This window comes from Mixophyes fleayi, chromosome 5 (genome assembly GCF_038048845.1).
Source record: "Mixophyes fleayi isolate aMixFle1 chromosome 5, aMixFle1.hap1, whole genome shotgun sequence".
In the NCBI taxonomy this organism is placed as follows: Eukaryota; Metazoa; Chordata; class Amphibia; order Anura; family Limnodynastidae; genus Mixophyes; species Mixophyes fleayi.
In genome coordinates this window covers 78,280,095-78,293,508 of record NC_134406.1, presented here as the reverse complement: position 1 = coordinate 78,293,508, position 13,414 = coordinate 78,280,095, and the positions used below count along the sequence as shown (strand labels likewise).

Genomic DNA, 13,414 nt, shown 5'->3' with positions numbered 1-13,414 from the left:
GCTAACAAGTGCAGTGTTGAACCTCCCTGGTGTCTCTAGAAGCGTACAGAACAAATATCCCACCCTGACTATGCACTTGGTCTTGGCACTCCTGACTTACCGCAGTCCTCTTTCTGCTTTGCTTTTCAGAGCCTTCCTTTTAGAACTAGTACATCAGCATCATCTCCAATTGACCAGACACAAACTCACATAAATTCGGGTTCATTCAGCGTACCTGACAGATAAGAATGGAAGGGGGTGTAGCTTAGATTTAAACTAGCATCACTCAAAAGTTAATTGGAGCTAAATTAAAAAGCCTACCTTGAGACCCAGAATCAAAACAATTGTTTTCATTCAATTTCCCTGACCTACAGTGCCAGGAGCGTCTAGTCTGAGTAGCCCATTTTCACCTTGGTAGACTTGGTGGCATCCCTCTGATTTAAATGTAGTGCCATTGGCAAATGACAGGCAAGAGACAAAAAGGACAAATAACTGAAAGTGTAAGCATTATTAAATGGCATGATATGCCATTCATTATTATATCATTATTAAATGAATGGCATGATATGAGTAGTTATGTTGAATATTTTCATTTATGGTGTCAGGTGAACTTATTTTCTCTCTGATTTTGAGTAAACATAGTTAAGAAGGAGACAATCGTTCTGTATTTACAAATGTTTGCAAGTGCTCTGACTTTACTGTTAGACATGCATCATTTCACCATAGCACAAGTGACAACATTGATAAGAGACTTATCACATTATGGGGGGAATTCAATTCCCCCCCGAAGTACCACCGCGCTAAAACTATTACCGTTATTACGGTAGTTTTAGCCTGGCTGCGAGAAAAAGCCAGCATTGGAACTAGCGTAATAACGGTAATTACACACACTATTACCGTAATAACTGTAATAATGCACAGGTCGTGTTCCTTTTAACAACAACGCAGCCAATTGAATACCCCCCTATGTTTTTCAGCTCTTTAATGCACTTTTTTTTAATTTATTTATCAGATTTTGGAATCTGGCCTGTCCAAAGAGATCATACATAATTGCAGGGAGCACCAACAATCTTCCACCTGTATCTTATTTCAGCAAGATAATTGAGGGCACAGAAGTTGTACAGGTAAAATTTTACATAACTGTCTTTTAAAATACGTAATTGTTATAAGCCTATAGTATTTATTTATTTTATAAATTTAGATTTTTTTTTTGTTTTATATAGTTTTTTTCGCTAAAAATGTCCAGTAAATGTCACTTACAATGCAACTGGGAATGAATGGAATCTGAGTATTGAAACACAAAATGTACTTTATATGTATGTTGGTAACCAAGGAATGTTTGCAAAATAATATATATATATATATATATATATATATATATATATATATATATATATATATATATATATATATATAATGTCATATAACATTAGTGTACTGGATTGATTCATTTATTCTTCATATGTAGAAATTAATGTAACTCTCTGGTGTTAGCAGAAAATTGTGATAAGAATTGGAGGCACATTTTAATCTGCTTATACATTTAAGCACATGGGTGAGAAAAGCCTGTGTGTGTGTGTTATTAGTAGCTCGATTTAAATAAAGAAACCAGTTTTTAGGCTGTTTTTTTTCTTTTCTTTTTTACTTTATTTTTTAACCATGCCAGTAATGCAGTGTTATGCAAAATTAGACAAAATATATCATTCAAGTCATCAGAGTTATTGGACCTACAAAATATAAAGATAAAGATTAATTCTGTTGATTGTTTATTAGAATGGTTTTTTTTTTGGATAGGGGGTGTCAGAGGGGAGAAGTAAACTAGTTTTAAGTCTTAATGGTGCTTTTAAGTACACTTAAATTGTAAAAACAATGCATGCTGTTTAATACATTCTTATAGCCAAGTGAAAGATGAGATGTCTGCATGTACATGTGAGGGAGCATCATAATTGACTTTATTTTTTGGCTTGACTTTAGATGTCAGATGTTAAAACTGCCTTTTTCTGCTGTCCTGGCCACTCATCTTCTTTTGCTGCTATTCTCCCTCATTCATCTTGTTCTGGGTGCCGAGATTCCTTTTCTATGACCGTACTGTTACGTGACACCAGAATAGTTGTAGTTAATGGTGTGTTCAGTATAAGGGATGATTAGCAGCCAAGTGCCTTAGAGACCATGCTTTATACGGTTTTATTTAAACTTATTCCTTTAGTCATTTCACAACCTGGAGTAAATTGTATAGTATTTTTGGGAAACCATCCAAACATCTGCTACAGGATTATAACTACAAGTCCAGTGAAATGCAATTTTCTCTTAAAAAAAAATAAAAATGGAATGAACACGTTGAATTTTATTAACCCATTGCTGCCTTATCCTCTCCAACACTGCTGAGGAAAGTCCAGTCGGATCTTTGTTTCAGATTTGTGATGGTACATCATGGGTGACTGATTTTGAAGTTAAGTTTGGATATTTCTAACTGGGTGCTTTGATATGGATTTCCGGCTCCTTGCTAAGGAATGAAAAAGATAGTTGTCATAAAATTGAAAATAGAATGACAGTGGTATGATATGAAAAACCAGTATAGAAAAAAATCATATTGTCATTTTTACTAATTTTCCAAACTAGTACTACCCCCATCATCTCGCTGTCCTTTTATTGTACACTTAAGCTGATCACACATACAGATGTCAGTAGCGGTTTTGGTAAATTATCTCAACATCTCCCTGATCCAACTGATATTGATCGAGTCATGACCGCTTTGGGGTGATGTCAGGTGCTAATTTTATTAACAGGCCCTACGAGGTCCTTCCTCTCTGCATGTGTACCCTGCGGCCAGATCTGTCCAATTTTGCCACAAATTAGTTGGCTTTTGCCAGATTGGAAGAACACCAGCACAGATCTCGGTGACACTTGAGAGCAAAGGAAGGACTGGTCCTCTCAAACTTCTTACTTTGTGTTGATAAACTTGTCCAAAAAAACAAAACAACTTGAGGCATGTTTTAAGCAGTCTCTAACGAAAGCATAAAATATTGAACAACTGCACAATGATATTAAAGCAGAAAACATTGATTTGCTTTACTAACAAGCACTTGACTTTTATGTGGCATGGATTCATAAAAGAAAAGGGAGATAGGCCTTATGCAAAGGATAGTTTACTTTGATCTATCATCTACATGGCTTAAATCATGTTTTCCAAGAGTGTGGCGTGTTCCCCTAACTTGTTTAATGACAGTACAGTAATAAAACATGAAATATTAATGAAAAACATTGATCATTTTATGCTCATGGATACTAAAAATGTTACTACTTGGTCAAATCTGACTTGATTTTTGGCAGAAAAGGCAACATGGCTGTACAGATCTACTTTCACGGGCCTCAACTTGTTTTTGAGAAAAAAGTTTTGCACATGTTCAAAACAAAGTAGGAAATTACTCGAGACTGGAAAATGATCTGATTGTTGCTGTCACTGGCTTCAAACCAATATTTGAGATGCTTATTTCATCCAAGCATAACAAGGTTCACATCAAATTCAATTTAATCTACTGTGTTGTTGATATTTGTGTCAGTCGTTCTACGGTTCTGCGAGATGATACTAACCAATATACTGTTCAAGACAAACAGAATTTTAAAAAATAACTGCCAAAGCATAAATCCTCTTTCCAAACTGATCTTTATTTGAATAGTCACAAAATCTCGAACTCTGCAAAGTTTGGTTCCCTGGCATTCATACAAAAAAAAAAAGCTTCCCAATAAACACACACAAAATGTCATTTACAAACCACAAAATAGAGGTGCAATACATTTCTATTTGTGCAGATGTGCTAATTACTCACCTCATGCCTGTCAAGCACGTCCTCTTCATTTGTTCTTGATTTTGGAACCATTATTACTCTCTTATATTTTTAAGGCAGACAAAAGGTCCGCAGCGTCGTATATGACGTATACAGAATGTAATGATCCATAACAGAATACATGATACATGAAAAGCAAAATACAAAGACCAGGCATACTGAATAAACAAATAATCTATAGAAAACCTGGTAATGCAGATCAAGTTATTTTCAGGACAGTGAGTGAGAATGACCAATGCGCAGTAGACCTGTGCTCAAGAAAACAGGGTTAGGGAAGCAGGCCATGAAGTACAGAAGGTGATGGAATATTAGAAGAAGAATACAAGGGAAGAGGGCCCTGCTTGTGTGAACATACATCCTAAGGGAAAGAGAGAGACACAAATAGCGTGGTTTCGAGTGGGGGGGGGGAGTTAGAAGGAAGGCTGATAGGCTTGAATAAAGTAATGAGTCTTAAGGGCACACTTGAAGCCTTTGAGAGTACAGCTTACCCTGATAGATTGGGAGATCATTCCACAGCGGTAGTGTGGCGGCAGTCATTGACATAATGGAGGGGTGACAAGGAGTGTACCCATTAAAAAACGCCCTACAACCTGTGGTCTTGAAATACTTATGGTGGGAAAAGAAAAAAGTCATGTTCAGCCTACTGTCACATTACAACCACCCGATCATTTATTTTATCTTTACTGTTTGTCTCCTTTAAATTACCGAAGTTATTGAAGGGTAAGGGGACATTGGGTCTGTCTTTAGTAGATGTCACATTATACAAAAAAATTCTCCTAGAAATATGCTTTCTGTGTGTAGTGAACCAAAATCTGAAGTGTAGGCTGATGAGGCAGGTTTCCACTACGTCCAAGAATTAATAAAAATATCAAGTTCTGCTCTCACTGGATGCCGAGAAGGCGTTCGACTGAATTTCTTGGGATTTTATGACCCTTGCTCTAAAGGCGTACGGCTTCTCGGCTGAATTTCTGACCGGGGTCTCCGCCCTATATAACTCCCCCTCAGCTAGGGTCTTGGTTATCGGATCTTTATCTAGCCCTCTCTCGCTCTCCAACGGGACGAGACAGGGCTGCCCCCTATCGCCCTTAATTTTTGCACTAGTGATGGAACCCCTGGCGGCGATGATCAGACAGTCGGCGTCGATCTCAGGTGTGACAGTGGGGCTGCGGGAATTTAAGGTGTCTCTCTTCGCGGACGACATACTTCTCTCTCTGACAAATCCTCAGGAGTCTTTACCCGCCTTATATAAACTTATAGATGAATATGGCCTTCTATCTGGCTACAAAATTAATTTTGTTAAGTCAGAGGCCATGCTCCTTCATGCTTCCCCATCCCTCAGGAACAGTTTACAGACTAACTTTGCACTACGCTGGCAGGCGAGTAAAATCAAATATCTTGGAGTCTATATCACCTCGACCTATGATAGATTGTATCGGGAAAACTTTCCCCCCCTTCTGTCAAAAATCAAACAGGACTTGGAGACTTAGAAGAGTTATATTATATCGTGGCTGGGGAGGATTATTGCTATTAAGATGAACTTGGTCCCGAAACTTCTATATCTTTTTCAAACCCTCCCGGTGAGGGTCCCCAAATCCGTGTTCAAAGATTTGCATTCCTCCTTCTTAAAGTTTATATGGCGTGCCAAGCCCCCTAGAATCTCAATAGCAGTGCTTAAAAAGCCTAGGGCTCGGGGAGGCAGGGGCTTCCCAGATATTAAATTTTATTACTTGGCATCCCATCTGTCCCAGGTGACAGTAAGCTATGCCCCGTACAAGTCTATAACGTGGATGGACCTGGAGACCCACTATGTTGGGGTCCCCTCCATGGCATCACTCTGGGGCTTGAACAATACAGATAGGCCACCAGCGGCCTCCTCTCTTCAATCCCTTAAATTCTGCTTATCCCTTTGGGACTCATGTCGGGTCAAATATAAATTGTCCTCCCCTATCTCACGTCTGACTCCTCTCTGGGGCAACCCACACTTTCCTCCTGCCAATTCCACGCAGCAATTTAAACATTGGATAAAGGCGGGAATAAGAGTGGTCTCGGACCTGGTGGTCAATCAAACTTGGGCTTCTATGTCGGAACTTCACCATAGTTTTGAACCGTTTCGTCCGCTTTTTTTTTTGAGTACTTCCAGGTCCGACACTTCGCTATGTCTTTGCCCCCCCCCGGGAGGCTCTCCGGGCCCCGACCTACTTTGAATATATGTGTCTACATTCACCTCTCACTAAAGGGATGATCTCCCAGATATACAACTGGCTCATAGACTACACTTTCGATGCTCCAGGCCGACATGAGTGGGAATGGGAGAGGGACCTGGGTCCTCCTCCAGACGACTTATGCTGGGAGGAGGTCAGGGAGGGGATTGCCAAGAGCTCGATCTCTACACTAATTAAGGAAACTGCCTATAAAGTGTGCTATAGGTGGTACTATACTCCTGATGGGCTATCTCGAATGTTTCCTACGACCACTCCGAGCTGCTGGCGGGAATGTGGCCAGAGAGGTACGATGTTACACATATGGTGGACCTGCTCTCGCATAGTTCCTTTCTGGAACATGGTTCTCACACTCATAAACTCTGTGTCAGAACAACAGATAAGTTTGGACCCCTGGTCATTCCTTCTCTCTCGCCCTATACCTGATGAGAGCGGGCCTTCAAATAAGCTTATATCCCATATCTTGGCAGCTGCTAAATCCTTAATAGCAAAGCACTGGAAAGACCCTAGGGCTCCCTCTATGCAGGAGCTACGGTCTTACATAAGACATGTCGCAAGCATGGAGAGTATAACGTGCTACCTTCATGATAAATCACATAATTTCGACAGGGTGTGGGCCCCGTGGTATTTTTTAGAAAGCCGTAGCTGCCTATCCAATACGGCCCCCCCTCTTGCAGACAGAATGTAGCTCTTGGGCCGCCTCCGGATCCCCCGGGCTGGATATGGTGCGCTGCTGGTGAGAAATGTTTGTATACCAGTTTTCTTTTTGGTAGTCTAAGTGTGTGGTTTAGCTTTCTCTAGCAATGTTCCGAGTTTGTTTGCTTATTTATTTATTAGCTATACTGTTAACATAATTTGTGCCTTCCTACCCCCCACTCTTTCTTTCTCTCTCCCCCTCCCCCTCCCCCTCCCTACCCATATAAAAATATAAAACATAGAGGAGACATTTTGAATGTTAATATTTTCATGTCATTGGTGTTGATTGTATCTTTTTCTGTTGTTTCCTCTTTAAATAAAGAGTTTAAAAAAAAATAAAAAATATCAAGTTCTTTTAGTGGGGAGTCTTATTAAAATTATCTTATTGGAATCTCTTTTTTTTTAATGGTTGGTCCATAACTAAGCACATTCCTGTTTCTAGTGCACATGTAAATTCTCCAACTCCCATCAAATCATGCATATTCCCCCTCACCACCACCACCACCACCAAATACGACACCATCTAGGCTTGCAAATGTTACTTCCCAATTACAAATTGATGCATTCGCTCTGAAGACCCGCACTTTTGCAGTTGACTCTTACCGACTACTACTCATACTAGGATATCTTGCTTAAACCATATTCCAAGCTTTAATTTCTTAAAGCTTGGAACATGGTCAAATTCAAGAATCAGGTCTGCAAATGTATTACAAGTAACCAGCCTTGCAGACTACATGCCTTTTATAATGACCTGCAGTCCTATAGGTTTGTGGTATACTCTTCAATAATTATTAGGCACCTCTTCTGTATGTGTTTTGTCAATGTACCGGTATTTATGTATCTCTATTGTATATTAGTCCATGCAGTTTAGTCTTGTATATTGGTAAAATAATGTTGTCCAAGTATTTCCATGAAGTGGGCTGTACCAATGTTAGAACTATGGGTTTTAGAAGGCCAAATATTATTATAAAAAAAAAAGTAAAAAATAAATGTTACCTTACAATCCATGGGACCACAAAAAAAAGCTTCTGTTAGACTAATCTGTCATTTTGCTTGCCAGTAGGATAGCTCTGTTGTAAAGCATTGCGCATAAGGTGCAATTCAAACCATTTAAAATCTCTACATATCTTAATAAATTATGCTTTTATGCAACTGTATGTTAACCGGCTGTCATTTTACATCATTCCACTGGAGTGCAGTAGTGACCAATCTTGCATTATTTAAGTGTTGTCTTTTTCCTTTGTGCTTTGGCTGCAGTTTTAAGAGAAAAATATACAAGTGAAAAATAATACTTTTCACAGCTTGTTAAATATATTGTTACATTGATATTTTTGTCTATGATTATGGTGCACCCTGGTAAGCTATTGTAACTTAAGTTATAGTGAAGTCTCAATAAAGTTCAGCATGAGAGACACTGGGCTAAGTTCTGTGAGTGTATACATAGAACTATATTTGACAATCGTTTAGACACAGTGCTGCTCTGTTAAGCTTACGGACTTGCTATAAACGATTTCCTTTCAAAGCACCTACTTAATAGTGTCACCCAAGTGTATGTAGTCTATCACCATCTGTACATATTTGCAATGACAATACAATGTTCTTCTAACTGAGTAAATGTGGTTTGTACTTTTATTGCTAAGAATATTTTCTATTCCCCCCCCCCCTCATTGCCGATTTATTTTTTCGTTTAATGTGCAGGAAATTCAGAGTAAACATACAATGGGGCCTAGTGAAGATGCCCCTAGGAGAGGACCCGAATCATTACCTGCAGGACATCATGATATTATTACAGACATGGCCACCTTTCAAACAACGCAAGGTTTTATAGTAACTGCTTCTAGGGATGGGATTGTAAAAGTCTGGAAATAAAGTTGTTATGAAACTGGAACCTCTTCAAGCAACATCTGTAACCTTTGGCAACCGCTGAGGTCTACTGTGCATGGCATAGATTTGGAGGCCAATGAGCATGGTTGCTGGCCAAGCATAATACTCTGTCCATCAATATAACAACTTGGCTTTGAAATAAAATTCACAAGTCTTCTGTGCAAACTGCCCTTAGTATTATACAGAACCTCTGAAAACACAATATAGCTTTTGGAAAATGTTCTCTCTCTGTTCGCAATCTGTACATACAGAAACTGCTATTTTATTGTCATGTGTACACAAACTAAACTGTGGATTCACAATATTTAAATTCTGTTAGTTTATATTTTGAAAGCTTGTTTACAAGAGTGCGGACAAAAGTATGTGTTTGCACGAATGTCCTGATATTAAAGAACCATCTGTATACCAAATTTATGTAGTGTTATTTATCAATACATTTCAAAATGTGTTGAAGACACAGGCTGGTCAGGGAGATCAGCAAGTTAAATAACAGATTAAATAATAACCGCTATGGAATCATCCTGCTGTCCTTGCATAACTTTGCTCTATCTACCCAGCCTCTTTCTCCAACTATTGCCCTATTTTTTTGTCTCCTCCCCCTCTCACTTTGTATACCAATCGCTCAAGTAGTTTGGAGGCAACCACCTGTCTAACTTTCTCTCCTCTCACTCCATTCTCGACTTTCTGCAATCACGGCTTCCGCCCCCAACATTCCACTGTAACTGCTCTCACAAAAGTGATTATCTACTTACTGCAAAGTCTAAGGGCTAGATTTACTAAGCTGCGGGTTTTTAAAAGTGGGGATGTTGCCTATAGCAACCAATCAGATTCTAGCTTTCATTTTGTAGAAGGTACTAAATAAATGAAAGCTAGAATCTGATTGGTTGCTATAGGCAACATCCCCACTTTTTCAAACCCGCAGCTTAGTAAATCTAGCCCTAAGGGTCATTTCTTCATATTCATTCTCCTGGTCCTTTTGACACTGTTGATCACCCTCTTCTACAACCCTTCACTCCACTGGCCAGCATGAGACCGTTCTTTAGTGGTTCACTTCCTACCAATCGAACTGCTCCTTTAGTGTTTCTACCTCTGACATATCTTTATTATTATTATCGTAGATTTGTAAGGCGCCACAGTGCTCCGCAGCGCCGTACAGTAGGGAAAACCGTACATACATAAAACAGGGACATACAAGGTAGAAAAAATAAATGCAGAGATGAAAGCATATGGTATGAAGGACCCTGCTCATTAGAGAGATTACATTCTAAAGGGAGGAGTGCACAGCTGAAACAAGAGGACCAAATGTGGCTCAGAGTGGAGATTGGAACATTTGTGATGGTGCATTAGTGTGTATAGTGTAATCGAGTATAAGGTCACCTTCAAAAAAAGACTGGTTTTCAAAGAGCATCTACAGATTTGACGGACAGTAGAAAGTCTGATTTGAGCATGGTAGGGAATTCCAAAAGTGGGGAGCAGCACAGGAGAAGTCTTGTAGGCGGCAATGAGAGGTGGTTACCAGAGATGAGACAAGGCGAATGTCAGAGGTAGAGGGAAAGTTTGTTTTTTTGTTTTTTATATGAGATTTGAGATGTATGCAGGGGTAGTGGTGTTGAGGGCGTTTATAGGTAAGGTTGAATAATTTTGATTTTGATTCTGGAGACACATGAAACCAGTGTAGGGATGTGGAGTGGTGAGAAAGGATGGTCAGTCTTGCAGCAGTGTTTAGGATGGATTGAAGTGTGGATATATGGGTGTCAGGAATTCCAGATTGCAGGAGGTTGCAATAGTCAAGACCAGGAGATGATCAGAGAATGAATAAGAGTTTTGGTAGCATGTTGAGTAAGAAAAGGGCGTATTCTTGCAATGTTTTTAAAGCAGAGTCAACAGGACTGGTAGAGAGTCTGGATGTGATTGTCATGTTAATTTACGAAACTGGAGGACTGCTTGCTGATTTTGGCTCTACTCGGCAAAGAGATGCAGAGTCTAATGTGCCTCTGGTCTTCGCCAGGGATCCCCACAAGGTAGTTTGGGCTTAGCTGTGGGAGACACACACGTCGGAGTTCTCAAAGAGAGTAATCGGCGAAGCAATTAGATGGAAGAGTGTATCAGGCGATCCTGGTCAAAACCACACTGGCAAGAGAGGTACCGAGGGGAGATCCACAAGCGTAGTCAGCCAATCCGAGTCAAACACAGGAGTATTAATAAATATCACCAAAGCCAGGAGGGAGAACCAGGAGCAGGTCAGGAAGCAGCCGAGATCAAAACACAGGAGCAGTCAGAATAGCAAACACTGGAAGTGCTGAAGTAAGGGGACACAATACTCTGGCACCTGCGTGGTGCTAGTGCCCAGATTAATTAGGGGGAGAAGGACGTAATTACTGGCGACGTGGATTACCGCCGCCAGGACCTGGAATAGCATCCCATCGCCTGAAACAGGAGGCCTGCGCTGAGCTTGTGCATCTGGCTGTCGAGCAACCAGACAAGAGCGAGTCACAGGAGGCGGGCGCCCCTCCCTTTGTGGAGGTGAGCACACGGACAGAGCCTGACCGTGAGGAATACAGCAAAGGGTGGAATCAAGTGTTACACCAAGGCAGCGGGCTTGGAAGACTGAGGAAGTTGTGGTGTTATTGACAGTGAGGGAGATTTGAGGGCAGGTGATGACTTTGGAAGCAGGGAAGATAATAAGATCTGTTTTGGACATGTTTAGCTTTTGGTAGCGTTGGGACATCCTTGTGAAGATAGCAATAAGATGGTTACACAAGAGAGTACAGAGATATAGATTTGGGTATCATCAGGGTAAAGGTAGTATTGGAGGCTGAATGAGCGAATTAGTGCCCCAAGATAAGAGGTGTACAATGAAAAAGTAAGGGGCCAAAAACAGGGCCTTGTGGGAACCCAATAGATAGTGGGAGTGGAGGGGTAGAAACATCTAAAGGTGCAGTTCGATAGGTAGGAAGTGAATCAGGAAAGAACTGTGTCACGAAGGCCGGTGGAGTGAAGGGTGTGAAGGAGAAGTGGGTGATCAACCGTATCAAGCAGAGAGGTCCAGGAGACTGAGTATGGATGGATAAATTACCCTTACGTTCTGCAGTAAGTAAATCATTGGTCACTTTTGTGAGATCAGTTTCAGAGGAATGTTGGCGGTGGAAGCCTGATTGCAGTTAGTCTAGAATGGAATGGGAGGAGAGAAAATGAGACAGGTGTCTGTACACTAATCGTTCAAGTAGTTTGGAGGCAAAGGGGAGGAGAGAAATAGGGTGGTAGTTGAAGAGAGAGGCTGGATCGAGAGATGGTTTCTTTAGAATAGCTATGATGAGCGCATGCTTAAAGGAGGATGGAAATGTGCTAGTTTAGAGAGACAGGTTGAAGAGGTGAGTTAGATATGGGCATGCAGTGAAGGAGAGGGAGTGGAGAAGTTGGGAGGGAATAGGGTTGAGTGGACAGGTTGTTGGGTGAGATGAAATAAAGTGCATAAAATGAGTGCAGAGACTTCATCTCCAGTTACTGGTGAGAATGAATTAAGGGTGGAACGGGGAGTGTAGGCAAAGGTGAGTAGAGTCAGTGGAATTTGGCATGAGAGTGTATCTTGTCGAATGGTGTAAAGTTTGTCTTTGAAATAAATTGCAAAATCATGGGCAGTGAGGAAGGAGGAGGAGATGCAGGTGGGCAGAGAATTGAGTTGAAGGTAGCAAAGAGGCGTGGGTTAGAAGACAGGGTGGATATTAGAAATTTGAAGAACGTTTGTCAATTGAAAGGGCAGGGCTGTAAGATGAAAGGATGAATTTATAGTGGAGGAAATCGGGATAGGAATGAGATTTCCTCCAGTGGTGCTCTGCAGTGTGGGAGCACTTTTGCAGGTAGCGGGCCTGTTTGTTGTGCCATGGCTGTGGTTTGATTGGTTGGAGACTATATGTAGTATCTGGAACTGCATTGTCTAGGGCTGAAGGTAGTGTTTTGTTATAGAAAGAGGCAGCTTGAATAGGACAATTAATAGTTGTTTTAGTGAAAATGAGAAGTGGATTGGGTTAAGAGTACTTGGGTTAAGAAGGGCATGAGGTAAGGTGAACCTGAAGGAAAGGAGGTTGAGGTCAGAGAGTGGGAAGGCTAAATTGGAGAAAGTAGAGATGGAGCAGTAGCAGGAGAAAACAAGGTCAAGGGAGTGGCCATCACAGTGGGTGTGGAAAGAGGTCCATTGGGAGAGACCAAAGGAGGAAGTAAGTGAAAGAAGTTTAGTGGCAGAAGAGACAGTGGGATTATCAATGGGAATGTTGAAATCACCTAGTATGAGTAGGTAAAAAGAATAGGAAATAAGTGAGCCAGGCCACAAAATTGTCAAGGAATTGGGAAACTGGACCTGGGGGGCAATAAATGACAACAACATGAAGGTGGAGAGGATAAAATAGACTGATAGTGTGGACTTCAAAGGAAGAGAATGAGAGGGAGGGTTTAGAGGATATGACTTGGAAGGTGCAGCTTGGAGAGAGTAGAATGCCTATACCACCACTTTGTCTGTTTCTAGGTCTGGGAGTGTGGCTGAGGGAGAGTCCCCCATAGGAAAGAACTCTAGGGGATGTTGTTGTCAAAGGAGTTGAGCCAAGTTTCTGTAATGGCAAGGAACATAAGGGATTTAGAAACAAATAGATCATTGATGGATGCAAGTTTGTTACAAATAGATCTGACATTCTATAGTGCACAGGAGAAGAGAGGGTAGTGGAGATATGTGGATAAAGTTGGTGGGATTGGAAATACGGATGGAAAGGTTTGGGGTGGAGCGAGGAGCATGAGCAGATA

The 13,414-nt window shown here is 40.9% G+C and overlaps 1 protein-coding gene across 1 annotated transcript in view; it reads left to right on the top strand.

Moving 5' to 3' along the window:
- Nucleotides 1-9,033, top strand: part of PIK3R4 (phosphoinositide-3-kinase regulatory subunit 4) — a 38,516-nt gene extending 29,483 nt beyond the window's left edge. Inside the window, exons 19-20 of the mRNA XM_075212433.1 lie at nt 992-1,103; nt 8,438-9,033. Coding sequence (XP_075068534.1) covers nt 992-1,103; nt 8,438-8,608 — 283 coding nt within the window. The 3' untranslated portion in view covers nt 8,609-9,033. The remainder of the gene's footprint in view (nt 1-991; nt 1,104-8,437) is intronic.
- The last annotated feature ends 4,381 nt before the right edge of the window (nt 9,034-13,414 follow it).